A 26,420-nucleotide genomic window follows, 5' to 3' on the forward strand; every position below is an offset into this window, starting at 1 on the left:
ACCATTATTCCAACCCTGACCACCTCGCCCCAAATGATGCCAATCCGAAATCTCCAACTCTGAGCTTTATTTAAATCATGTGGATTATACGTAGGATAGGATAGAGAAAAGATTGCAGGAAGCAAGTGGTAACACACAGTGCTTGAACTGTGTAAAATTACTGCATTGATGTTCAGATGGTAATTTTTAATGTGCATTTTATTTCAAATGGTACTGTAGTGAATCCGATCCGTTCTGAAGATTGAGCTCAGGTAGTCATAAATTTGGTTGTCTATAATTTTATACCCAGTTTGTTTCAGGTGTTTTCACACAGTGCGTAGCACTGTATTTTACAAGCCCATTGCAATGGAGCAATCCTCATTAAAGGGAACCACTTAGAATAACCTACTTCCGTTGTGTAAGTGAGAAGAATTAACGTTTTATGGAAGGTTTATTTTTAGGAGAAAGCGGTGTTAAGAACAGCATATTTTGGAACAAACGTAGAAAAATCAGCCTTTTCTTTTGTGACTTTTAAGACTTTTGGCAAGCGACCAAAACCATCCCTCCCCGCCCCCCAGTGTGTACGAAAACGTACATAGAGTATTTCCATTTTTATAAAGGTCGCACCCATTTCAAATGCTTAAATCACGCAAGGATTTGCTGACCTTAACTGCAGTTTTTGTACATCTTTTAACATACATTCTGAAACAAAATCAATAGATAATTTGATGCAACTACAGTAGCTCCAAGATGTTATCTTGAATTCTTCGGAGAAAAATAAAAGAATTGGGGAGTATGAAAGTCGATGTTTCAAAGCTCGTATAATCTGATTGAAGCAAAATTGTGGCCATACCCGGAAGTTTTAAGAAATTTTCCAACTGAGGTCAAAGAAGACAATCAGCCCCCTTTTAGTAAAGGAGGGATAAAGTCCTGTCGTAAGCAGTTTAGCATCTGGTCACCTCTGATAGCCGGCTCGATAAATTAGTGGCAGAATTCACCGTTCCACAGCTTTTTTTAAGATGGATTTATTCATTGAACAACTGACGTTCCATACTTTTGCACACTGTAATTTAGAAGCTTTTGCCATGTGGCTTCTACGCTGTCATTTGAGGGGATTTCCTCCCACCCTCTCCCTCCCCTTAAAAATGTAATTTTTTTTCATGTAGAAGTTTTGCAGAATTAGCTGTTTCCAACTCAGGATCAACGTGGCAGTGGTCCTCTGTGAGAAAAGTATGAAATGTGCAGATATCAATGGGCAATAATCTCCTCTTTCCTCTCAGACCATGTCTGTGGTCACCTCCCCTCTCCCCCGCGCTGACACCTAAACACGCCTGGAAGCTATGCTTAGACGATAGATATGTGCTAGAATCTTGTGACCCAGAGGTGAGAGTGCTGCAAACTGGGGTAGGCTGAACCCCAATGACATGTAATTGACATTTAATGGAAGCCACGTTCAAAAGTCTCAATCATTGCAAACAAAGTCCACGTAATAATGTGCAAAAAACAATCTTTCAGCGACGTGTTTTGCTGGAGGGTGATGGGAAGCTGGTTTCTGACCATGATTCTTTGCGTGGTCAGTTTCTCGTCTTAGCTAGATGTCAGGCTTCTGTTAAATGCACGTCATGGAACTGGCTGCCGTGTACACTGGCATGGACTGAGCAGTGTGTTCCAACCAATCTTCCCGTATTGAAGAATTAATGATGGCAGAACCTCCACACAGTGCAGCCTGGTGATTCTAAGATCTAGTGATAGATGAGAGTTGTGACACTGTCAAATTACATTGCTTTTCATTGTGATATGATATGACATGAATTGTCCTGATAAAGTTCAAGATTAACTCATTCCTTCCTTTTTTTTGATCCGGCACATACTGACCTCTTTAAACTGAACCTGTGCATCGTCACCAAATGCTCTGAGCTTGGCATCATTTGGCCAATGATGAAACCATTGACTACCAGTTAATGGCCAACAACAAGATCCCAAACCATGTAAAGGATCAATACATTAAATAAAATCGTACGACAACAATTTGCAGTTCTATAGCATCAGAGGGAGGGAGAGATAGCCAAAGATATGTCAAAGAGATAGGTCTTTAGACTGGCTTTGAAAGCGAAGAGGGAAGGGTCAAAGTAGAGGAATTTTGGAAGAGATTTCTAGAGGACACGGGCAAAGTGACTGAAAGATCACCTCTGATGGCCTAGATATTGGAATGTGAACTTGACTCAGAAATTTGGTGTTTCCCCATTTCTAATATTTAGCAATTTTAAGGTGGGCGGTGGGGGGGAAGGGAAGAAAAACTGCTGTGTAGCCTCAAACGGTTTTCTATAAACCATATATTCTGAGTAGCTGCCAGTCAGGTGGTGTATTCTGAGGCGTTGACATGATGCTGTGTATAATTTCCTGTTGGTATTATGAAATGACATTTTAATTCTTTGAACTGGAGGAGTTTGACTTGTAAAACATCTTGTGTCATTTTGTGTATCTAAAGTTGCGTGTCACGCTGCACAACAGTTTATTATGGTGACGAATATAGTCTTGCTTTGAAATAAACCTCTGGGGGTTTATTTGCCACAAACTAAAGACTAAAGATTTATTTTTCTCTCTCGAATTTATCTGTTCATCTTCTCCCCAAATATAGTCTGAAATTGCCTGCTTGATTGCTCCTCAGATTGGGTGACCATGGGCGGGTATGGAGCCTGTGGCAGTGTAGCTGTGAGGGTTAGCTGGTGTGTTTAAGGAACGCCTTAAATGGAACCACCGCCAACTATCCCTCTGGTTGACACTGTGCTTGATGATCTGACCGAGCCAACCAACTAGCTACATCTCAGGATGCCCTGTTATTGAATGTCACTGGAGGCTAACACTCAAATTGAGAGCTTCTAGTAAAGAAATGCAAACTGTGGTGACTTCCTTATCGGGTCAACGTCTTAAAGCGCCTTTTTTTTTGCAGGTAATTGCTTTCTAGCGTAGTGACTTTATTTGAAGGCAGCTGTGACAGCTATTCGTGCTAGTAAGATCTCACAAAGAGCTAGGAGGTGATTGACCCAATTAATCTGGAGGATTGTCGAAACAATCAATAATAAATTGGTCATTTTTGATCCACGACTGTTTGTGGGACGCTGCTGTGTGCAATTGGCTGCCGCGTTTCGCCCTCAAATATACAGTCAATTCACTTTACAGCATATTCTGTGCAACGTTTTGAGACGTCTAGAAGATGTGAAAAGCGCTATATCAAATGCGAGGATTATTATTATTATTATTGTCGGCTGGGCTAGGACCACAGGACAAAGGCCCTTCTCTCTGAAGTTTCATGGAAACTCTTCATGTTTATAATAATAATAATCCCCGCATTTGATATAGCGCCTTATCACGTCTTCGAAACTTCTCAAAGCGCGTCACGGAATATACTGTAAAGTAAATTGACTCTGTGTTTTGTGGGCGAAACGCGGCAGCCAATCGCGCACAGCAGCGTCCCCACAATGAGTTGTGGATCGAGTGACCAAATTATTTTTTTTGTGAAATTATTACCCCTGGAAAAACAATCCGCCAGTTGACTAACAACCAGGTTCCTTCTTCCTGCTTGGAAAAAAAGAGGCGGTCGGAGCAAGGAAATTTGACTAACGTTTCGCCCTGCCTGGGAATTGAACCCAGGTCCTCTCGCTTGCGAGGCGAGTGCTCTAACCACTAAGTGACAGGACTCCCATATTACCTGAAAAGCAGGCGAAAAGGTCCCTGTTTTAATGTCTCATCAAGAAAACGTACTGTAGCATGTTTTTCAGTGCGTAAATATTCAAGTTCACTTGGCCATCCATAGTTACATTTGCTTCAATCTTTAGTCGCGACTGAGACCTTTGTGATAGATGCTGCTTAATCCACACACAGATCCCATCTAATTAGTAGCATTTTGGTTCTAACAAATATTTAGCTGACTAAAGACTGGCTGCTGTTTGATGACTAAAAAGACTGGTTTCCATGTATTACAGGATATAATGAGACAAATGGCAGAATGTATTAGAATATGTACAAGGAATGGAACGGCTACTATTTCACTGCTTTGAAAAAAGAGGTAGTAATCCCTTCTCTGAGCTATTTGTCTCATAATACACTTCATGGTGTGGTGTTTGAAGTCTGCACAAACTGAACTGCCTTCCATAGAACTATAAGCTGCGGAGTTCCACATACAGTACCTGCAAAATGTTGACATTTTCAAATTGAAGAAATACCGCCCCTTCTTCCTGCTAAACACTATCTGTTAGGATGCCACGCTTTATTAAAAACATGATTTGGGACTTAAGAAAATCAAAATTGAAGGTTGATGAAATGTCCTTTGTCCCAGTTCTTTCCTTATATATAGCAATAAGCCCGGGGCAGAGAAAGGTTACAGTGTTAAACAGACCATAATCACATGTCATATTTAAGAGCAAAGGGAAATATCCAGTTGCAGCAGATCTATTTGAGCTGCTGAGTTCATGTATCTATATCCCATCAAGCTGAAAGCATTCAAGCAACAACTACTGTTATCAAATCACTCACGAATCCTGCTAATTAAAATAGAGCTTCATTTTTTTCCTAAACTATTGTTTGACAGGAACTTGAGACCGGCATAACCAGATTTAGACATGTTATGTGCCTTTATTGTCTTAAAAGGTACTTTTATGTGAACAGATAGTGAAGTGTAAAATGAATTGATTTGGACAGAGGCTGAATTCTGCGCTCGCTAATGATCTCTTTTTTTATCTTTTTACTTGAAACATCAGCTTAATAGCATCTTAAGTGAGTGTCAGTTGTTGCGTCTCCCCGCGCACGCAGGCAAAATTTTATAAATGGAAGCTCAAATCTATAGTCTGCTTCCTAGACTTCTTTTTGAGTAATGAATTTACTAAGCAACTTGGTACAGCACTCTGAAGTATTTATCCTACAGATCAAGAATATCTACCGGAATAATTTTCAAAAGTCCCAGAAATCTGAAACGTGCTTCTTAAACGCTATGAATATGACAGTTTATTATTAGAACAAATTTCAGAGGTACATTCAAGAATCTCTGGCTCCTACAGCCTGTAGCAGGGTGAACGGGTGATTCCGTGCTGCAAGGAGTGCAAAGTGATTGATATGAGGTCTGAATTAATGATTCGATCAGCCTAATTAATGATTAGACCAGCTGACAGAAGTCCAGTCTAATTAAAGGCAGATTTCCAGTCTACCGGACAGGGAGCAATGGGTGAGGGAGCTCAGGATAGAAAGTTAGAAGGTCTTTCCAGTCAAGGATGATGCACTTCAGAGGGAAGGTGAAACAGACAACCTCGACACACGTGGAGAGAACTGTGATTTTTGTTTGCGTTTCGCCCACAAAATACAGTCAATCTGTTTTACAATATATTCTGTGAAGTGCTTTGAGACGTCTCAACGACGTGATAAGGCGCTATAATCAAATACAAGGATTATTGTTATTATTACACCATCTGATGGTATCCATTTGAAAGCTGATAAACACCATCATCCTGCTGTGCTCCGCAGTGTTAAGCTGCCACACTTCAGATAGTCTGGGAGAGATTGATAATGTTAATGGCCCTCCTGCACTGTGGTTTAGGGTGAGAGTGAAAGCTTGCAGCAGTTGTCTTTTGTAGACCACCCGGAACGAGACGCGATGCATTTCCACCAAAGTAAAGTAATCAGCCAAGAGCAATTGGGATAAAAGGCAAGAACCAGGATTTCATTCTTTATCTTCAAAGCAAACCTACCCTACATTGCTTGTTTGTATATCAATAATAATAATAATCCTTGCAATTGATATGGCATTGAGACGTCTCAAAGCGCTTCACAGAATAAACTGTAAAGTGAATTGACTGCACATATCGTAGGCGAAATAAAATTCGAAGTCAAGTCATGTTCATTCCGCTCACATTATACGAGCAATTAACATGACCTTTTTTTATGTGAATGTTTTATTTTATCAGGCGATAGAAGTGTGTAATCATTCTGGTTAATGAATGGTTAAACACCAAGTTTCTTTTCCCCTGCCTGCACTTTCTGCCTCTTCCTCTCACTGAAAGAAATGAGATGTGATGTGTAACACTGTAACTGGACAGCTGAAAACTTTCGAATTGGATTATAATTGATTGAGGTGTTGGAGCGTTCTTGGTTTGCAGGAACATTACCATTAAGTGGGGGGAAAAAATGCCACTTCCATAAGATAACCCAATACTGTATCTGGAATAGATTTGGAGTATATCAGTCCATTTCCTTTTGTCTTTGAAGGGAAAAGTTGAGCCTCATTTAGCGAAACACCAGACTTGTAATTTCTTACTGTGTACTTAGTCATTTGCAAAAATTCCTGCGCGTTTACCTTTAGCTTTCGTGAAGTGTACATTGGGTTTATGATAGAATGTTGCCGCCTCCGACTTAACCAGCGAGCTTGTGAATGAAGTTAATTAATGTGCTTTTAAAGTACGAGAGGGTTTTTGTGCAAATAATTTGATCTTTGCATTCCGTACAGTCCCCAACGCCGTAAAAAGCCAGATCTGCAATTTTGTAATTGTGGGCCATTCTGCCGTAAATTAAGTTTCACGGGCTTCATTGCTGCTCGGTTTAACTTAACGTACTGTGAAGATTTTTTTTTAAACTTTGGGAAATGGCGTGTTTGAGTTGTGAGTTACAGAGGCAAAAAAATGAGCAAATTGAGACAGAATGGTTCCAGAATGCTGCTCTGCTAAACCGCGCCAGAGATAGCCCGGTGACAGTAAAATGTTGCAGTGCAGTACTAAATAAACCGAAAAAGGTATCATCACTTTGAACTCTTTAATACAGGACTATTGAGGAGTTGTCATGGACAGTACAGTAACTGTATTGGGGTTATAATTGGGTGATTGTAAATTTGATTTGCTGTGTTAATTCCATGATTTTAAGATTTGACCATAGATTTGCTTTACGAAGCACTCACTTTGAGACTCTGTCCCTTGTGAAGGGTTCTATATAAAATGCAAGTTGTTATTGCTGCTGTTGATTTTGGCTGTTTTACGAATGACGTTTTGCTTTAATGGTTGCAAGGATTCAGGTTATACTTCACGAAGACTCCGAAAGGCTTTTGGCCAGTGGGAAAAGAAAATAATTTTGTCTTTAAAATTACAGACAAACTCACGGCCTCGTCCAAATCCTCGTCCAAATGGAAACTGACCCAAGTTTAAGGAAGCATTGTCGAAAGTCTAACCGTCTTTGAGAGCACTAAAGTGGTGTAACTAATTGATTAGTAAGGAGTATTGGCTTCAAAGATTCCATTCATTACGGTTTCCCTTCACTTTTTAGTAGTTTTCCTGGAGTTCAATTGAATTTGATGCATCTTAGCTGTTCCTGTTTATGAGTTGTATTGTTCTAAACAAATTACTAACGACTTCTTCTCTGCAACTTGACACAGACTCTTTTCTCTTTTTTTAAAAAAAAGCTATTTTCAACGACCAACGGAGATCAAAAGCTTTTAACCAATTAGCCAATATTTTTACAATTGAATCAGACTGACCAGAGGTGTCCTAACTGAACATCCTAGCCATAGCTTTTTCAATGTTTTGGGGGGGAAATTATGGAATATATTTTACACACAAGAAGTTATTTTTTAAAAAAAAGAAAAATAATAATAATAATCCTTGCAGTTGATATAGCGCTTTTCACGTCTTCTCAACGTCTCAAAGCGCTTCACAGAATATGCTGTAAAGTGAATTGACTGTATATTTGTGGGCGAAACGCGGCAGACAATTGCGCACAACAGTGTCCCACAAACAGTCGTGAATTGAAAATGACCAATTTATTATTGGTTTGTTTTGGAGGGATTATTATTGTGCAAGTTTATAGTAAGGAAACTTGCCCAAGGTTTCGCCCTGACCTGCTTGGAATTGAAGCCAGGTCTCTCGCTTGCAAGGCGAGTGCTCTAACCACTGAGCTGCAGGACTCTACAAACTCTCGTCAGCTAAGCAAATCATGTGATATAAAACTTATCAACATACCTTTGTGCATATTGTGTGATTTGTTGTGTTAATTCCAGTTTGTGATCCATGATTGTGATTCAAAATCTGGAGTCCTTTTGATTATTGATTACAGCACTCGTCTCACAAGCGAGAGGACTTGGGTTCAATTCCTGGGCAGGTCGAAACGTTAGGCAAGTTATTTACTTCACACAAATAATAATTTGGTCACTCAATCCACGACTGTGTGTGTGGAACACTGCTGTCAATTCACGTTACACTATATTTTGTGAAGCGCTTTGAGACGTCTTGAAGATGTGATAAGGCGCTGTATCAAATGCTAAGGATTGTTATTATTATTTTCCCTTTGCAAGTGGAATGTTGGACTTTGTTATTTTCTTTTTTTAAAAAAATGACAACTTTCCCTGCTGAAAGGAGAAACATTTTCAAATTGGGTTAAGAATATATTTATATATGCATATATCTATATAATATTTGTGGAGGACACAGTGTAGCCTGCAGTTAAAGGAGAAGATTGACTGAAAAACATGTTTTGAGCACTTCAGTTGGAATCTTTTCCGTAAAGGGTTTATCACATTCACATTCCCCGTGGGCATGTTAAGATTTGTGAATATTTGATCAACATTTGGCAAGCCCGTTGATAAATTTAAAGCTTCTTAACTCTTGAAAGCACTTATAGATGCTCGGAAATTCTTAACCGATATTGTGTTTTCAAATTACGGTTGAGTGTTCTATATTTCCATGGCAAGTACATTGCTAGGTTTGCATCTGTGTGCTCCGATCATATCTAGGGACTGCGTATGCTTAAAGAATGTCACAAAAACACAGACCAAAAATGTTGCTGGTGCTATTCAACGGAAAACGTAAGATATGATAGTGTGGACTTTATTAGTAAGAGCAGTTTGCTTTTTTATTAGTAACAAATTCACATAACCTGTTTCCTTTTACTTTACATTAGCAAGATCACTACAGTCAGCAACCATTATGACTGCAATGTCTGTCTAAGTTTATGATTACTAGTCTCAAGGGAAGGAACTTTTTTTTCCACATCCGCAAACAGAATTTAACTCCGGTCTGTATATGATTGTATGCAAAACTATTACAGTTATGAAATGGGGCTGTTCACGAGTTTTTGATATGGTAACAAAAATGGGTCCTCCTCAGATCTATCTTAGATAAAGTTTTGGTTGTGGCAGTGGATAGCTGTCAGTCCAGCCTTGTGATTTAATGTGGGCGAGGAAAGCTGACAACGTTCATCAAACTTCGGCTACAGGATTCTAGTCGTTGGCCACTAATTGAATGGAATATGTCTCTTTGCCCCTAGATTACCACGGCAGCGAAGTTCTTGCAAAACAAAGAAGTGCGCCAGAGTCCGTTATCAGCAAGAAAATCCTTCTTAAAGAAAAAAGGTATTTTTCTCTTTCCTCCTCTCTTCTCGGCTCTCCCCCTGCTTCCCCCCCACCAAGATGCTCAACCCAGCCTCAGGCGCTTAATAGCCAATCTAGCACACTACACATGTCAGCTGTCCTAAATGATAGGTGGACACTCCATGGCTAAAGAATTCATATTGAGATCATACTTAACTGTAGTCCAGGTTGAATGCTGGACTGTTGTATTGCTGAACAGTTAACACAGTGGATATGTTGTTCAGACTTTTAATGGCATTGGACAATTGACCATTATTTTGTTGTAGTGGATGCAACATTTCTTACAGTGTCGATTTTTCCCTTGAGGCCCAACATGACAACCCAGTAAAGTTCAATGGGAATGTAGCCACTGAGCCAATAACATGCCTTCTGTTTTGTTGAAGCTCATCGTTTTGCCACAAAATACAGTCAATTCACTTTACAGTATATTCTGTGAAGCGCTTTGCGACGCCTCGAAGATGTGATAAGGCGCTGTATCAAATGCAAGGATTATTAATTATGTTATCTTCAGGATAATGACTCTTAACAATAGGTACGGGTAAAGTCATTATATGAATCTCTGTAGAAATGTTTGTCCATTTGAAGGCACTTTTCATCCAGAAAGGGGTTTATACTCAGAATATTGTAGACAAGGTTTTCTTGCTTCCCCTGGTGAGCTTCGGTATTCTGCCGTCTAAAATCTTAAGTTTGAGATGTTCTGCAAGTGTAGATTGTCACCAATTGTAGGAGTTTTCAAGCTGATCGGACCTGAACTTACTTACCATAGTCTGCAATATTTGTGTTATTGGAACAAAGGTCCAGGAGTAGGTCATTCAGCCCTTCGAGCCTGTTCTGCCATTCTATAAGATCATGGCTGATCTGTACCTCAACTCCAATTACCCGCCCTTGCCCCATATCCCTCGATACCCTGACCTAACACGTATTTATCCACCTCAGTCTTGTTCTGTAAAGTCTAGGTGTGTCAAGCGATATAAGCTCCTTAACTCCTTGCACACCGTAAAGCCACGTCAGACAGACCGTTGAAATGGAGCTCAGTCTATTCCATGGCAGACTTCATAACATTAGAGGGATGGTTAGGCAATCATTCCTCTACATCATCATTACCCGAGAGTACTTCAAGCGCAAGCCAGATATCCATGTCAGGGTAAACAGAATTATAGGCATTTAAATGGCCTAAACAACTGCTCATTTATTATTTGCAGTGTACTGGGTCTTAGGCCATTGGCCCCCATTATGGTTTGCCCAATAATTTCCGATGACACACTGCACTGTCAAGTTATATTATGCAATGTGAGTGTGCCACACTCTGAATCTTAAGATCCCATTCATTGCCTGGACAGTTTTTTTTTCCATCAGAATAAATTGTGTTGAACTTCTATCCAACTTCAGTTCTAACTGGCTTCTTTCCCCTGCTTGTGCCTGACCCTGGCTCAGTTTTAATCTGCAAAGGAGTTCTCACGGTGATGGGATTAACAGGAACTGCTCTCCTGATTCTCATAGGTTTGGATTAACAGGCTTGACTAGCATCCTTGGTTAAATATTCCGTCCATGTAGCTCTATCGGTTGAGCGCTAGACTTGGAGCAAGAGTCGTCTCAGTTTAACAAGGTGGTCACAATGAGTATCAAGTCAAAAAATGTTTCTCTCTCTCTCTATCTTCTCTCTTTCCCCTCCTACCTTGGGGAGGAGTAGCACCGAGTCTCCGTGGGGTTGAAGTGAGTCTAGGGAGAGCTCTTGACCCACAGACATTGTAAAACGTAACTCCAAGAACCTGCCTGGTTCACTAACAAGGTCTGAAAATGTGTCCTTAAAGCTGTAAGACAAAATTCTAACTGGTTAGACTAGTAAGATAAAATACTGTTATTTATTACAACAACAGGTCACTCAATCCATGACTGTCTGTGGGACACTGCTGTACGCAATTGGCTGCAAAGTTTCGCTAATTAAAATATACCATCAACTCACTTCACAGTGTATTCCGTGAAGCGCTTTGAGATGTCTCGACGTGATACGCCGCTATATCAAATGCAAGGATTACATATTATTACTGTATTTGTTGTGGAGGCATCTACTTATGGAGTCACTAACTCTCTTTCAAGGATATTTTAAAATAAATTACGGTATCTGCATGTGGTTGGCGGAACCCCAAGGCCAAGTGCAGCAGTATTGTTAGATATTCCTTGCGATTCGTAACTGAAAGAAACGTGTACTTTGGGGACTCATTAATCACAAAAGCTTTGGGACCTCACTGCAACATTGAGGCAATGAGGAGGTGAAAACTGAGCCTAAAAGCTGCATGATTGCATAGAGCGAGAAACCTGAGCCACAAATCTATTGCTGTGCAGCAGATTTCGCCATGTCAGGTCTGACATTTTACGTCTGTACTCAACTGCCTGTGAAGACAGTCGGAAAATTTTAAAAAAAGGCTTTCCAGCAGGACGGGACAGGTGAAATCAGGAGGCAGTTTATCACCAGTTTTTCAAAGGGTAGTGGGAATCTGGAACGCCCTCTTTTTCCCCCCAAAAGGCTGTGGATGCTGGATCCATTCAATTTTTTAGGACTGAGGTGCATAGATATTTATTGGGTCAGGGAATCAAGGGATATGGGGCAAGGGCGGGTAATTAGAATTGAGGGACAGATCAGCCATGATCTTATAGAATGGCAGAACAGGCTGGAAGAGGCCAACTCCTGTTCCTATGAATTTGAACAGCATCCAAAATATTATGCCAGTAAATTAGACCCAATGCGACGTTTCTGGTTACACTGACATTGTTAAATGCACGCCGTGTTTTTAAGGCTAGGCTTTACTGGATGCGGTTTCAAAAGCTTTGTGATTTATTGGTTGGTATTAGCCGCGTAAAAAAAGTCCTATGTTTGGTATGTTTCTATTTGGAGAATATTAATAATGATATGTATAATAATAATAATATTAATAATCCTTGCATTTGATACAGCGCTTTCCACGTCTTCTCGACGTCTCAAAGAGCTTCACAGAATATGCTGTAAAGTGAATTGACCGTATATTTGTGGGCGAACGCGGCAGCCAATTGCGCACAGCAGCGTCCCACAAACAGTCGTGGATTGAAAATAACCAATTTATTATTGTTTTATTTTGGAGAGATTATTATTAGGAGTGTGGAGTAAGGAAACTTACCCAAGGTTTCCCGCTGCCTGGAATTGAACTCAGGTTTCTCGCTTGCAAAGCGAGTGCTCTAACCACTGAGCTACAGGACTCCACGTGCCTTCATTTATTACGATCAAGGGGTTCAGTGTGTTTTATGATGGTCAACTGAACCCCTGTAGTAAGATTACTGCCTTCACTTTACTCCTATTGATGGCCAGGACATAATAGAAATAAAACAATTATATAGTGACTACAGGTATTATTTGTGCCACCTTGGGTTTTCTAGATTGCCAGCGCTGGAACTTCTGTTGATTTTTCTTTTCTCTGATTGAACTTTCCTCATTGCTCTCTGGTTGAATGTATATAATGGCGACAGACTCTCATTTACTCTTTTCTTCTCATCCCCCACCTGCTCCCACTGCCGCTGCCCGACCATTGAAAGATACGGGGAAACACTGGAGGTGTACACAGCTCCTTCTCAAGCTGGTACTGGCGCGATCAGGAAATTCCGGATGATTTTTCTAACGATCGTATCAAAAATATAAGAATAATTATTATCATTTCCGTCAAGCACTTTGCGATCTCATGACGTGATAAGGCGCTAACAGCATTCTTTCTTGAATTAAACTTTTGGAGGAACAACTGTTCAGCATTTCATCAGAGTTGAAAACTGTCCATATATTTGAGAGTTCGTAAGGGGTAATGGGAACTTTTTTTTTCCTGATAACATAAGAACATAAGAATTTGCTAGAAGAAAGAAGACCAAGGCAAGGTCCATCCAGTTTGCTTTTCACCATCCTGGCAGTCGCTTGCACATGTCATGTCCCAAACTCTACACTGTATCCCAAGATATTGTTTCCTAAAAGAAATCGATCTAATTTGCGAGTGGGCTCGTATATAAAAAACGTAACAACAACTTGAACTTATATAGCGCCCTCCACGGGTAGCGTCCCTGAGCGCTTAACAGTGGCGCAGTCTGACTCCGAGGTGGTGGGGGGTGGAGAGGTGACCGTAAGCTCGGTCGAAAGGAAAGGTTTTTAGCTGGGACAACGAAAAAGGGGAGAGAGGGGGCAAGGCGGAGGGATTGAGGGAGAGTGACCCAGAGTTTCGGGGTGTAGTGGCTGAATGCGCGACCCCAATGTGTGAGTAGAGAACGAGAAAAAAAGGTTAAGCCAGTTGCTTTCCACTGCTGTGAATGCACATTCTTGGCCAGCTATGCAATCCACCAGCAAACATGCATTTAGTTTACGCAGTTCCTGGGGGAAATCGGAAGAAATGTCTGATGGAAGTGAAGTAGAGTACCCTTGGGGGCAAATTGTCACTTTATCCATTTTCTCCTGCAACAAGTCCACCTATTGACTTGTTAATTGATTTTTAAATCCGATTTTATTTATGTTTTATAATAGGATATAAATTCTTTCTGAATTCAGTACTCTCACCAGAATTGTTTCTGAAAAGGCGGCTGCTGATGTTGTTTTGGTGATGGTGCTAAGGCATACATTTAGAATAAATATTTCATGGGAAAATAATGTTTATGAGCGAATAATCGAACAAGACTTCCCCTTTCTTCCTCACTTATATAGCTGAGCGGTTTACAGGGCAAGCCACACTGGTCTAGTGTTAACCCTCGTTTAGTGATTTTCCACTAACTGGTGTGCAGTCATTTACATAAAAGTAAATCACAACTGCAGGAGTCGAAAGGGAAAAAGTAGCTTGTGTAGCCTTGATACTGGGACTTTATAAACGGCTTCTCCTCCAGCCCCCGCACTGTCTTGTGTGGTGTCCCTCAGGGCTCTGTCCTCGGTCCCTCCTCTTCACCCTCTACATGCTCCCCCTTGGTGACGTCATCCTCAGACATGGGGTAAATTTCCAAATGTATGCGGATGACACTCAACTCTACCTCTCTGCCCCCACCCTGAACTCCAGGACTACTGGTGTCCTGACCGACTGCCTGTCCGACATCAAGTCCTGGAAGAGGGCTAACTTTCTCCAACTCAATGTCAGCAAGACCGAGGCCCCCCTGAATGGCTCGTGCCAGCGGCTCCGCACCTCAGGCGCTGGCAGCATCAGCCTCCACGGCTGCACACTCAACCTCACTAAGCCAATCAGGAACCTGGTTGTCCTGTCTCCCCCACATCCGCACCATGACCGGCACTGCCTACCACCACCTCCGCAACATTGCCAGACTCTGCCATTGCCTCACCCCTCAGGCTGCCCAAACCCTCACCCAGGCATTCGTCACTTCAAGGATTGACTATGGGAACTCCCTACTCATCAGCCTTCCCAACTCTTCCCTTCACATCCTGCAGATCATCCAAAACTCTGCAGCTCGTGTAGTCTCACGCACCAGGCTCTGTGACCCCATCACCCTCGCCCGACTCCACTTGCTCCCCATCCCCCGGGAGATTGAATTCAAGATCCTTGTCCTCACCTTTAAGGCCATTCATGGCCTCGCCCCCTCCTACCTCTCTGACCTGCTGACTCCCTACCAACCTGCCTGCTCCCTCCGTTCAGCGGGCTCCAGACTTCTCCATGTTTCCCGCCCTCCCTACCATCGGTGGCCGGGCTTTCAGCCTCTCTGCCCCTACACTTTGGAACTCCATCCCACGGTCCCTTGGCCTCGCTTCCTCCCTTGCATCCTTCAAGGCCGGTCTCAAGACCCTTCTCTTCGACTGTGCCTTTGGTCTCCCTCCCACCTCTCTGCCTTCCCTCACCCCAACACCACCCCTCCCCAATGCTCGGGCCCCGACACCTGACTGTTCAGCACTTTGGAACGTCCTCCCGACGTGAAAGGTGCTCTATAAATGTCATTTTGTTGTTGTTGTTGTGGAGTAAGCAACTGTTCGCAAAACCCATTATTCAGCTTATTATTACCTCAGGACGTGTCAATAATTTCAGTGGGCGCTGATGGCAGAAATAAACTACTGATGGAACTAAACCACCACCACCACCAACAACAACAACTTGGATTTATATAGTGCCCTCCACGCCAGATGGCGTCTCAGAGCGCTTACATGACTGATGTGATATATACGATCCAGGTGGTCAGTTCTTGGTACAACCTGTTCTGAAGATCTCGCTGTTCTGCCAAATTCTTGATTTGAGAGGTTCAAAGTATCCACCGCAGCAAAAAATTGGCTGTGTGCAATCGGCTGCCTCGTTATATATACAGTCAATTCACTTTACAGTCGATTCTGTGAAGCGCGTTGAGACTTCTCAAAGCAAGGATATATCAAATGCAAGGATTATTATATTACTACAAGCATTTTCAATAGTGATTTTTGTTCTTTAGGGTATGTGAATGCTTTGAGTGGACCATGTATTAGTTGCAGTACAAAAAGGTACAGGTACATTCAGCTACAGGACATTTGGAGTCCTGTAGCTCAGTGGTTAGAGCACTCGCTTTGCAAGTGAGAGACCTGAGTTCAATTCCAGGCAGAGGGCGAAACCTTGGGCAAGTTTCCTTACTCCACACAGAGCCTAATAATAATCCCTCCAAAACCAAAAACAATAATAAATTGGTCATTTTCAATCTACGACTGTTTGTGGGACATTGCTGTGCGCAATTGGCTGCCGCGTTCGCCCACAAATATACAGTCAATTCACTTTACAGTGTGTTCTGTGAAGTGCTTTGGGACGTCCTCCCGACGTGAAAAGCGCTATATCAAATGCAAGGATCATTATTATTATTATTATTCATGGGCTGAATGTATTGTATCAGATAACAAGAGCTGAGTAGATCTATAATCAGTCCGCTTTACAGTGTATATCCTGTGAAGCGCTTTGAGACGTCTCGAAGACGTGAAGACGTCTCGAAGCGCTATATCTAAGACCCTTTAATGCACTCACATCCCAACCAGAAAACTGAATTTTGCTTTGTTATCAGGATCATAAACAAAGGTTCAAAACCACAACCTGATCTTTTTAGGGTAAATAGCAAAATGCTGATTTCCGTGAATTTTTTGTTTTGTACAGAAATCCTATTCCTTCCCATAAAGCGTTAAATTAATTTAATTTCAGAGGGTTAACCGAAGGGTCAATATGAAAAATTGAGGAAATGTATTGAAATGTAATATAGTTTATTGCGTTTTTACCTTAACTACTATTCCCATGCAATAGGTTTTATCTTCATAAGGTGCAGTGAATGACATTTGTGTCCTTCCCATACTAATGTAACTAACTGGATATCAAGGCTAGACTTCTCTAATTCGCATCAAATTTGCTTCCTTGAAATCTTAAATCAGTGCTGACAGCTTTTGGCTTTAAGCTGAACAGTGTTCTTGTTAATTTTCATAGCACTTAAAGACATTGCCAACACATATTCCTTAGAATTATTAAAATACTAGTGTCATATCCTGAAAAAAAAATCATATTTATGCCAGAAGTGAAGTAAATGTCTGTCTCCTTCTTTTGTGCATGTGCTCGCTCTCCCAACGTGTGTGAACAGAACCCTCATTTACATAAGCTTTGTGGTGTCACCCAAGTCTCCTCTGGTCTCCGCGGAGAACTGTTTGCTCTCATGCCTCTTAACTCAAAGTGAAAACGACTTTTAAGAAAGAAATCTAAATAAGAGCAAAATACACTCGTGGCCCCGGCAGAACATTGCTGGTTGAGATTTTTTTCTCTCTCTCTCTCTCTCTTCTAGGCGTCTTTTTTTTTTCTTTCGCTCGCTCGCGAGATGAAACTGTTGTGAAATCTTGTGAGGAGTATAATGCATATTGATATGGAGTAGCAGGCTATTATGCTATGGTTGTCAGTCATTATTTCATCACCGTTTTCGAATGATCAAGGAGCAGAAAGCGAAAATGAGTGAACCAAATAAATTCGCTGGTAATTGGTGAATCATCATTTTTGAAAGGGCTTTTTGTGGAACAAAACCCTTTTTTACTCTCTCGCCATCAAGCCCCCCCCCCCCCCACCCTCCACCCCACCCTCTGTAAGCAAAATAAGGCAAGTGGTCATAGTGCTGGTGAATGGGAACATGATTGTGAAAAGATTAAAGGGAAATGAACAAATATCATTGAGCAGACTTTCAGTTTCATAGACATCTTCAGGTCACACCTAAAGGCCTTCCACTACGACCGGTTTACGGTCACCTCCCCCCCCCCCCCAACCCCCCCTTGCATTGGGCTCCGCCACTGTCAAGCACTCTGCGACACTCTCCTATGTGAGGGCGCTGTATAATGGAAGCAGACGTTGACGTGATCTAGACTAGCGTTTCCTGAACCGCTGCAAACACAAGCGATTCCTGAAGAATTGACAACTGCTGGAAGGAAACTAAATAAGCCTCTCAGCTTTAAAAGATGTTGTTGTGGGGTGGGTGGAGGGGGCAGGGAGTGGGCTGTTGGGGGGGGGCAGGAGAGAGACTCAGAGAGGACGTTTTTTGGCGAAGTACCATCGCTGGTAAAAATAGGCAGCGGAAAGTCGTGAATTTGGGTTTGCAACAGGAGAGTAAAACTGAGATGCTTGAGAATACCTTTTCTGAGCTTGGTTTAAACATTTTCCACTCTATTGTTCAGACTCGATTGAAATTGTACCTGGCAAGGGTAATACAACAATTTATATTAATTGCCAAGTGATAATGGAGAAGATTGTATAATTTCTGCTCTTTTTAAAAAAAAAATCCTAATTTCGAATTTAAAACATGCTTGAAGGTATGTTCTCGTCCTTTTTTTTTTGAGGGCTATTAATGGAATGTTTTCCTTTGCTTCTTTGCTCTGAGTATATATTTGAAATGGCTTGCAGCCGTACGCACACTTTCTCTCCTGGTGGCCAGGTTGAGGGAAGCTGTGTTCAAAGCTCCAATAATGGTGACAAATGGTTAGATATCGAATGTTATTGAAGAGCTGGTCAAGAAGTTTTAAGAGTTTGTTTGTATTGAGCAGCGACTGAATCGATTTGCACCATCTGGATTTATACTGAAGTCTTCTCTGTTCGCCCTCAAAGCAAAACCGCTTTCTCAAGGTTATCTTCCCAGAATGTCTCGGGTTCCAATTCACTCCCAAGAAGTCGATTCATGCCATGGTTTTTTTTTAGCACAGATCCAGCGGCTTTTTAAATCGAAATAAAACAAAATAGTCTAAACAGAGAAGTTTTTTTTTTAAAAAAGATTGAACTCATTCTAAAGAAAAAGCGGAGGTTACGGAGGTGAGGAGATGATTGCTTAGGTAGTGAGGAAAGCTCAACATCTACAGGAGAATTACATGCGCGCTAGATAATTTAGTTAAGCGACGTACAGCATTTGTCAGAAATGCATAGGAAGGTTTCGCCAACGCTGATCGTGTTGTGCTGTTGGCTTGAACTTGTTCTACCTGCGAAAATAAAAATCTAAATTATTCAAAAAGTAATCCTTCAAGTGACTGAATCCTGATATGAGTTGCTGAGGCCCCTTGGCCCCATCAAGCTGCATAGTAAATCATTAAATACCGCAATCATACGTTTGATATTAAAGGCCACTTCCTGCAGAATTCTCTCAGTGGGAGAAATGGAAACAGTACTTGTTTTTTTTTTTGCTGCACTTGAAAAATCGGAGCATTTGGAAGGTTGGGTTTGAGTGAATATTATTGATAATCTGATGATAATATGATATGATGATAAAAATGTAAAAAAAAAAGCGGTCACTCAATCCACAACTGTTTGTGGGGTACTGTTGTGTCTCATCATCAAGACGTCTCAAAGCGCTTCACATTACATACCGTGAAATGAATTCATTGTATATTTTGTGGGTGAAACGCGGCAGCCAATTGCGCACAGTAGTGTCCCGCAAACAGTCGTGGATTGAGTGACCAAGTTATAATATATGTTTTTGAAGGGATTAATATCCCCAGAAAAGCGATCCGCCATTCGACGAGCAACCAGGTTCCTACTTACCGCTCGGTAAACAAAGGCGTGTGGAGAAACGAAAGCTACAGGACTCCACATTGAATAAAAATGTATAAAAGATGCATGGGTTATGGTGCAGTAAAGGAGCACCCTTACGAGTTATATAAGTTATAGACAAATACTGTGTGTGATTACCAACCCGGGACGGCTTAGGGTTAATACTGTACTCGGGGGGGAAAAAAAACTGCATTGCTAATTTAAAAGAGAAACTTTTGTGCGAATGGAATAAGGAAAGAAAATAGAGTAATAAATTCTTTGTGTTGCACTGGCTTTGTTGCGTTAAAATAAATACTGATCAGGTTTATGTTCAAAGACAATAGGAAATGTGTATATATAGCTGTTAGGTATGCAGTTTGCTGTATTTATGACTGTAATACCAAGGTGTCACAACTGTAATTTCATGCCCGGATGAGATGAGCAAGGTCACACAACGCTTCAATTCTGCATCTAGTGATACCCGCGACCATAAACATCGGCCAAAATGTATCAGGAACTAAAATAATGCCGCATAATGAACTGCAGAATTGCTTTGTATTAAAGAGACGTATCCATTTTGCTAGACCGTATTGGCTAGATTTAATACCCACAGTAAAATTATCTTTTTATGTTCCAGCCTTGAAACCAAGTTCTATTTATTCTCATCACTTCTGGCAGTGGCTGTTGGCGTTTCTGTTAATATCAGTTAAAAGTTTGGTTCTGTCTGTGGATTGCTTCTAATTGGCCAGACTGAAAGGGTGGAACAAAGTTATTCAATAAAGAGCCATGTGAACAAAGCAAAACAAAGTCAATGCATTCACTGGCCGTTAAGATTTCTGTGGATCAAAGCTTTTAATAATAATAATAATCATAATCCTTACATTTGATACAGTACCTCATCACGTCATTGAGACGTCTCAAAGCGCTTCACAGAATATATTGTAAAGTGGATTGACTGTGTATTTTGTGGGCGAAATTTGTTTTGAGCAAGTTTGTTTTTGTCTCTTTTTGGTAGAATTTTTGGTATCAGAAAACCCTCCTAACTCCTTAGAGACATTTTGTCTGTCTGCCCATTGGCACTTTTGCTTAGAACTGTACAATTAACATGATTAACACATGGGCACCTCTGAAACGATTAGGTGTACTGCCAAATAGAAAATTCTAATCACCTTCCGTGCATTATATCCCAGTAAAAAAAAAAACTTCCTTCCTGTCAGGTGCCCATATTATTGAGCATTTTTGCCATTAAGCTGCAGAGTGCCTATTTGTCACGTGGAGAAAGATGTGGATTTGTGTGCAGCAGTGGCCTCAAGGGCCTGATGCAGCAAGCTGAGTACTCTCAGATACCTTTCCACATCATTTGCAACTTTAATGCCGTATTTGTTATATAAAATAAGTGACAGTGTTACTGGATTGGGTTTCCATTGAACTAGTAAATTGCTGTTGTGGTTTGACTTCATCAGTGTGTTACGGCTTCATAGCACACTGTCACTTAGGTTTTATTCTGGATATTGCTCTGTATATTACCGTATCTCTGTATTATTATAATAATAATCCTTGGATTTGATATAGCCCCTTATCACATCTTCGAGACGTCTCAAACGTGTCAGAGAATATAGTGTGAAGTGAATTGACTGTTTTGTGGGCAAAACACAGCAGCCAATTGCGCACAGCAGTGGAGTCCTATAATGATAATAATGATAATAATCCTTGCATTAGATATAGCGCTTTTCACGTCTCTAGGACGTCCCAAAGCGCTTCACAGAACACACTGTAAAGTGAATTGACTATATTTGTGGGCGAAACGCAGCAGCCAATTGCGCACAGCAATGTCCCACAAACAGTCGTAGATTGAAGTGACCAATTTATTATTTATTTTTTATGGAGGGATTATTATTAGGCTCTGTGTGGAGTAAGGAAACTTGCCCAAGGTTTTGCCCTGCCTGGAATTAAGCCCAGGTGTCTCGCTTGCAAGGCGAGTGCTCTAACCACTGAGCTACAGGACACTGTAGCTCAGTGGTTAGAGCGCAAGCGAGAGGACCTAGGTTCGAATCCCGGGCAGAGCGGAACATCAGGCAAGTTTCCTTCCGCTACTGGCCTCTGTCGGGACATGGCTGTGCGCAATTGGTTGCCGTGTTTTGCACACAAAAAATATAGTCAATTCACTTTACTGTTATATTCTGTGGAACGCTTTGAGATGTCTCGAAGACGTGATACGGCGCTATATCAAATGCAAGGATTATATTATTATTACTTACTGACTACTATGTCTCACTAATAGGACTCAATACACAGAGATCTCTGGTTGGTTGGTTTTGCCTTCATAAAGTAACTTAAAATGGAAATAATCATTGGGAAATAAATTGTGTAGCTCTAAAGCACCATGTTTATTCAAGGAAGCAGAATAACAATGCATTAGAGAACTCTTATTGTTTTTCGACTGTATGCCATAAAACAATACAATTGTTTTCTTTTAAATTAAGTGTTGGAATTTAAGGTTCCCATTGCTGTAATTATGAGCTATGGGTCACAGCTTAGAGGAAAAAAAACAAAGACAATTGTGGTTCCAGCCTGGCAGTTATAAGGCTGGCTCCGTAACAAGTTTGTGCATTTGAGTCCCAGGGCTGCTTCACGCAATCAATTAAAAATGTGTGTCCTTGGTTCTTGGATTGTGTGCCAGATGTACCTGTTGCCAATACACACTGTCAACTGTGGTTACATACCTATCCGGCTTCTCTTACAGCAGCATATAATAATGATAATAATATAGAATAATCCTTGCATTTGATATAATAATAATAATAATCTTTGCATTTGATACAGTGCCTTATAACATCTTCAAGACGTCTCAAAGCACTTCACGGGATACACTATCAAGTGAATTGGCTGTGTATAGCGCCTTATCATGTCTTGGAGACGTCTCAAAGTGTTTCACAGAATATATTGTAAAGTGAATGGACTGTATATTCTGCGGTCGAAACGTGGCAGCCAATTGCACACAGCAGCGCCCCGCAAATAGGCGTGGATTGAGTGGCCAAATTAATATTTATTTGTTTGTTTATTTCTTAAGGCATTATCACCCCCGGAAAAGCGATCCGCCAATCGACTAGTAATATATTGTTGGATGTAGGGAAAATGGCCCCTGGAACGTTCCTTGTTCCCAATTGAATTAAGCTACTTGAAAACTGACATTTCAATGTGTTCAGGCTCTATAAAATTTATCACCAGAGGAACTCGTTAACCGCACTAGGAGGATATCACAAAGCGGAGTGTTTGTGTATTTTTGTAGGCAAATGTGGCTCCCTATTTGCACGCAGCAATCTCCCACCAACAGCCACAGAGCGGGTGACGAATTTTATTGCTGCAGGCACCGCATCTAGAAATTACGGTAACTTCGCCACTTCTGGTTAGTGCTGCCTGAAAGGTGGGATTTGGTCAGATCTGTTCAAATGAATTGTAAAGTGAAATGAGAAAGTCAATTTTGCAAGTGGTGCACTGGCTTAGTGCTTCAAGCTGAAGTTTTAATGGACGCTATTGAGTGAATTTGTGAGAGTTAAGTGTTTATAGTGCATTATAAATATTTTCTGAATAAATAGACGATACATGATAGGTAGCAATGGGATGCAGAGTTTATACCACAAAGACCAGCAAAGAGCAAAAACCCTATTAGTCTGATAGTTATGAAGTTCAGACCCATTACATCCACCTTAATGGATATACTAAATACTACCCTACCTTATATACTCAAAGTTCCCAGCTAACATGCTGCAACTATGAATACTTAAGTCAACCCCAGACAATGTAACATTTGTATTGCGTTTAATTTTTAAGGGCATTTGCTTTCTGAATCTCTCCACGTTTTGCTTCATGATAGTTCATTCAACTAAGATTGAGGCCAAGACAAGCATCTAGTATTTCTGTCAACTCCAGTTCATCATAAAGCTTGTAATGGGAATGCATGAGCCATTGCAGATGGAAAGCTTTGCCGATATGTCTGGCAGGTAACAGGTGGGTTCGGGTGAAGGGTCTTAGTTAGTGGTTGAAGTAGTCTTTTAAGGACCTGGCTGAAATGGGAGTCGAGACTAAAATAGCCCAACGAGAGAAGCTCTCCGAATTCATTGATGGAGACGGGTTAATGGCAGGATTTGGGAAGAAAGAGCCTCAGGCAATGGGGCAATGCTGGTACTCCATGATGTTTGGAAGCTGGTGCCATCTGAACCTCACTTGGATCCCAACATCTCGCAAAAAACGAAGGATCTGTTGGTCAAATTTGAAAACTTCTGCCCATAACAATTTCATAAGTTTCAATCTTATAGATACCTGACTCCGTGCCTCAGTTGGCAGCTCTCACCTCTGGGTCAGAAGGTTGTGGGCACAAGCCCATGTTGGTAGTCGAGCTCATAGTCTAGATAGACACTCGAGCAAAGAACCGGAGACTGCTGGGTTGATAGATTGCAGCTGAAGAACTTATGTTTTGTGTGGATTGGACGCGGTTGAACGAAAGTAGTTTGGTCTGGACAGTTGAAGTTACAAAGAGTTAACTTTGAAGTGATTGAGTGTTGTGTACAACTGAATTTTAAATACTGTTTTTTTATTTAAAAAGGGGGCACGGGGGCAAACTCTTAAGTATTAAAGCAGCAAAGTAGAAGCATAATAATATTGGAAGAGCAAATGTTTGCTTATGCAAGCAGTTAAAGCCGCATTTAACATTCAGATTCATCCATTTTATTTCGAGGGAGAGCGTATTTTGAGCAAAGCAACTGATCTGCCGGTTCGAATCCTGAATTCTTTCTCCAGACAAGATCCAAATATTTGTCATGCTGCCAACTTCAATCCCTGCAAAAAGAGTGTTTTTTGCACATTTTAAATCAACAGTGGAACATATAGCGCGTTGCTCAGTCTCGTGTCCAGATTACACACAAACACCACACATAATGGTCCCTAAAATAGATCAAGTATTATTAAATGAAATAATAATTTGGTCACTCAATCCGCAACTGTTTGTGGGACGCTGCTGTGCGCAATTGGCTGCCGCGTTTCACCCCCAAATAGACAGTCAATTCACTTTACAGTATATTCTGTGAAGCGCTTTGAGACGTCTCGAAGATGTGAAAAAGCGCTATATCAAATGCAAGGATTATTATTATAATAAGTGAATAATTACATATATGGCTTCAGTGTTCTTGTAAACAGAAATGTCTGCGAATACAACGCAGGTAGGTTTAATAGAGTGCTTTCATTGAGAATACCGTACAAAAACGAGCAGTTTTTTTAGCAAAGGGATATTTACTTATCATTGGCAAAATACATCAGGATTTATATCTTTCTCTCTCTCACTCTCTTGCTCTCTCTCTGTTGCTTTCTAATTCTCCTGGGCAACGTCAACTTGTAGAATTGTCACTAACCCTGTTGTCATGGGCTTTCTTTTTGAGAAGCTTTAACTTGTCAAGATTTAGTTGTTATAGTTGCTTTGTAATACAGTAAAACTCCTGCATAAATATGAATCGAATAACCGCCCAAGTCCTGTTAAATTTCCTCTTATATATGTTTCACATAAATTGCATAAGTCATATTAAATATACAGTCAATTCACTTTACAGTATATTCTGTGACGCCCTTTTAGAGGTCTCGAAGACGTGATGAGGTGCTATATCAAATGCAAAGATTATTATTATTAAATATTTGGTCCAAACTGATACGACTTATATGAGGTTTACTGTTTCCCTACTTGCATATGCTGCGGAATTTGCAGTCCTGCGATACTGTGGTATCCAGTAATGCTTTGCCGATTGTTACTCTTGAAAACTTGCAACCGCTGTGTACCAATCATTGATCCTTCACTACAGAGGTTTAACACGCACAAGTGTCAGAGAACTCAGCGGCTGTTGGTCGTCCACTAGCAACAAGATCCTGAAAACTGAAGGGAGAAGAAAAAAACAGAAGAGTGTAAATTACAAAATAAACCTAAAACCTGGTAGTGATTTCAAGGCTGTAATATCATCCCACGGTTTAGATGACTGTTCTAAACTGCTGTCACAGCTGTTGTGGTTTTTTGATGACATCCAAAACCTTTGATGCGATCCCTATCTTTTAATCACTCCCAGGTACCGACCGGTTTAGTCTCTGCTGAACGTCCAAGGGACATCCCGGTTTATTTTAGTAATCCCCCATTCATCTCAATTCTGCACTTCCACAAACATACCGGCTTCCAGATGAGGTCGGGATAAAAGCAAAGTGCAATGTGACTTAATATTGTAACTCTGCCGCCACCCTTTAGTACTCCGTTCCACAGTTCCTTCGCCCCTTCCCTTTCCTCCTTCAAGACCCGTCTCAAGACCCTCCTCTTCGACCGTGCCTTCGGTCACCCTCCTACCCCTCGGTGCCCTCTACACCTCCTGATCTCAACCCCCAGCTCCGTTCCAAATCCTTGACGATCCTGCAGGACGGGACATCCTCCCGACGTGAAAGGCGTTATACAAATGTCATTTGTTGTTGTTGTAATGAATAATACTGGGCCAGTAATACTTGGCCCAGTAGTTAAGCCACACAAGTGTTTCTCTTCAGTAGGAGACTGGGTCTCAATAGCCATTCAGGTTAACATAGCTCAACAGGCTCTATTTCCCTGGCTAACCCATTTTATACGGCAGATAAAACTTGTGTCTTGTTACTTGTTCACCCTTCAGCTCAATGGTTGCGACGAGGGCTAATTTAAAAAAGATTAGTAGCAGATATGGAACAAATGAGTTTAAATATCAAGATGAATATTTAATGATCAAACTTGAAGCCTTGTTTTTTGTATACTAAAAAATCTTGCACTATGGAAAAAGAAACACGAAAATGTCCCAGTCTCAATTTGAATAGCAATGAGCACTGTATAATAATGCAAATGACATTTTTACTAAATTATTTCAAATAAATAAGAACAAAGTTACTCCTTAACTCTTAAAGTTCCCATTTCTGTAGCGTTCTCCAGATATCATTTACTACGTGTGTGTTTTTATAAAAAAAAGCCTCTTGTGGGGAAAAAATCTTGTAGAGCAAGTTAATTTTGTTCTATATTTATA

At 41.0% G+C, this 26,420-nt stretch overlaps 1 protein-coding gene across 1 annotated transcript in view; it reads left to right on the plus strand.

Moving 5' to 3' along the window:
• pex14 (peroxisomal biogenesis factor 14) overlaps positions 1 to 26,420 on the plus strand; it is a 111,790-nt gene that overhangs the window by 46,043 nt on the left and 39,327 nt on the right. Inside the window, exon 3 of the mRNA XM_042343755.1 lies at positions 9,274 to 9,358. Within this exon, the coding sequence (XP_042199689.1) occupies positions 9,274 to 9,358 (85 nt within the window). The remainder of the gene's footprint in view (positions 1 to 9,273; positions 9,359 to 26,420) is intronic.

Source organism: Callorhinchus milii, unplaced genomic scaffold, assembly GCF_018977255.1.
Source record: "Callorhinchus milii isolate IMCB2004 unplaced genomic scaffold, IMCB_Cmil_1.0 Scaffold24, whole genome shotgun sequence".
Classification (NCBI taxonomy): Eukaryota; Metazoa; Chordata; class Chondrichthyes; order Chimaeriformes; family Callorhinchidae; genus Callorhinchus; species Callorhinchus milii.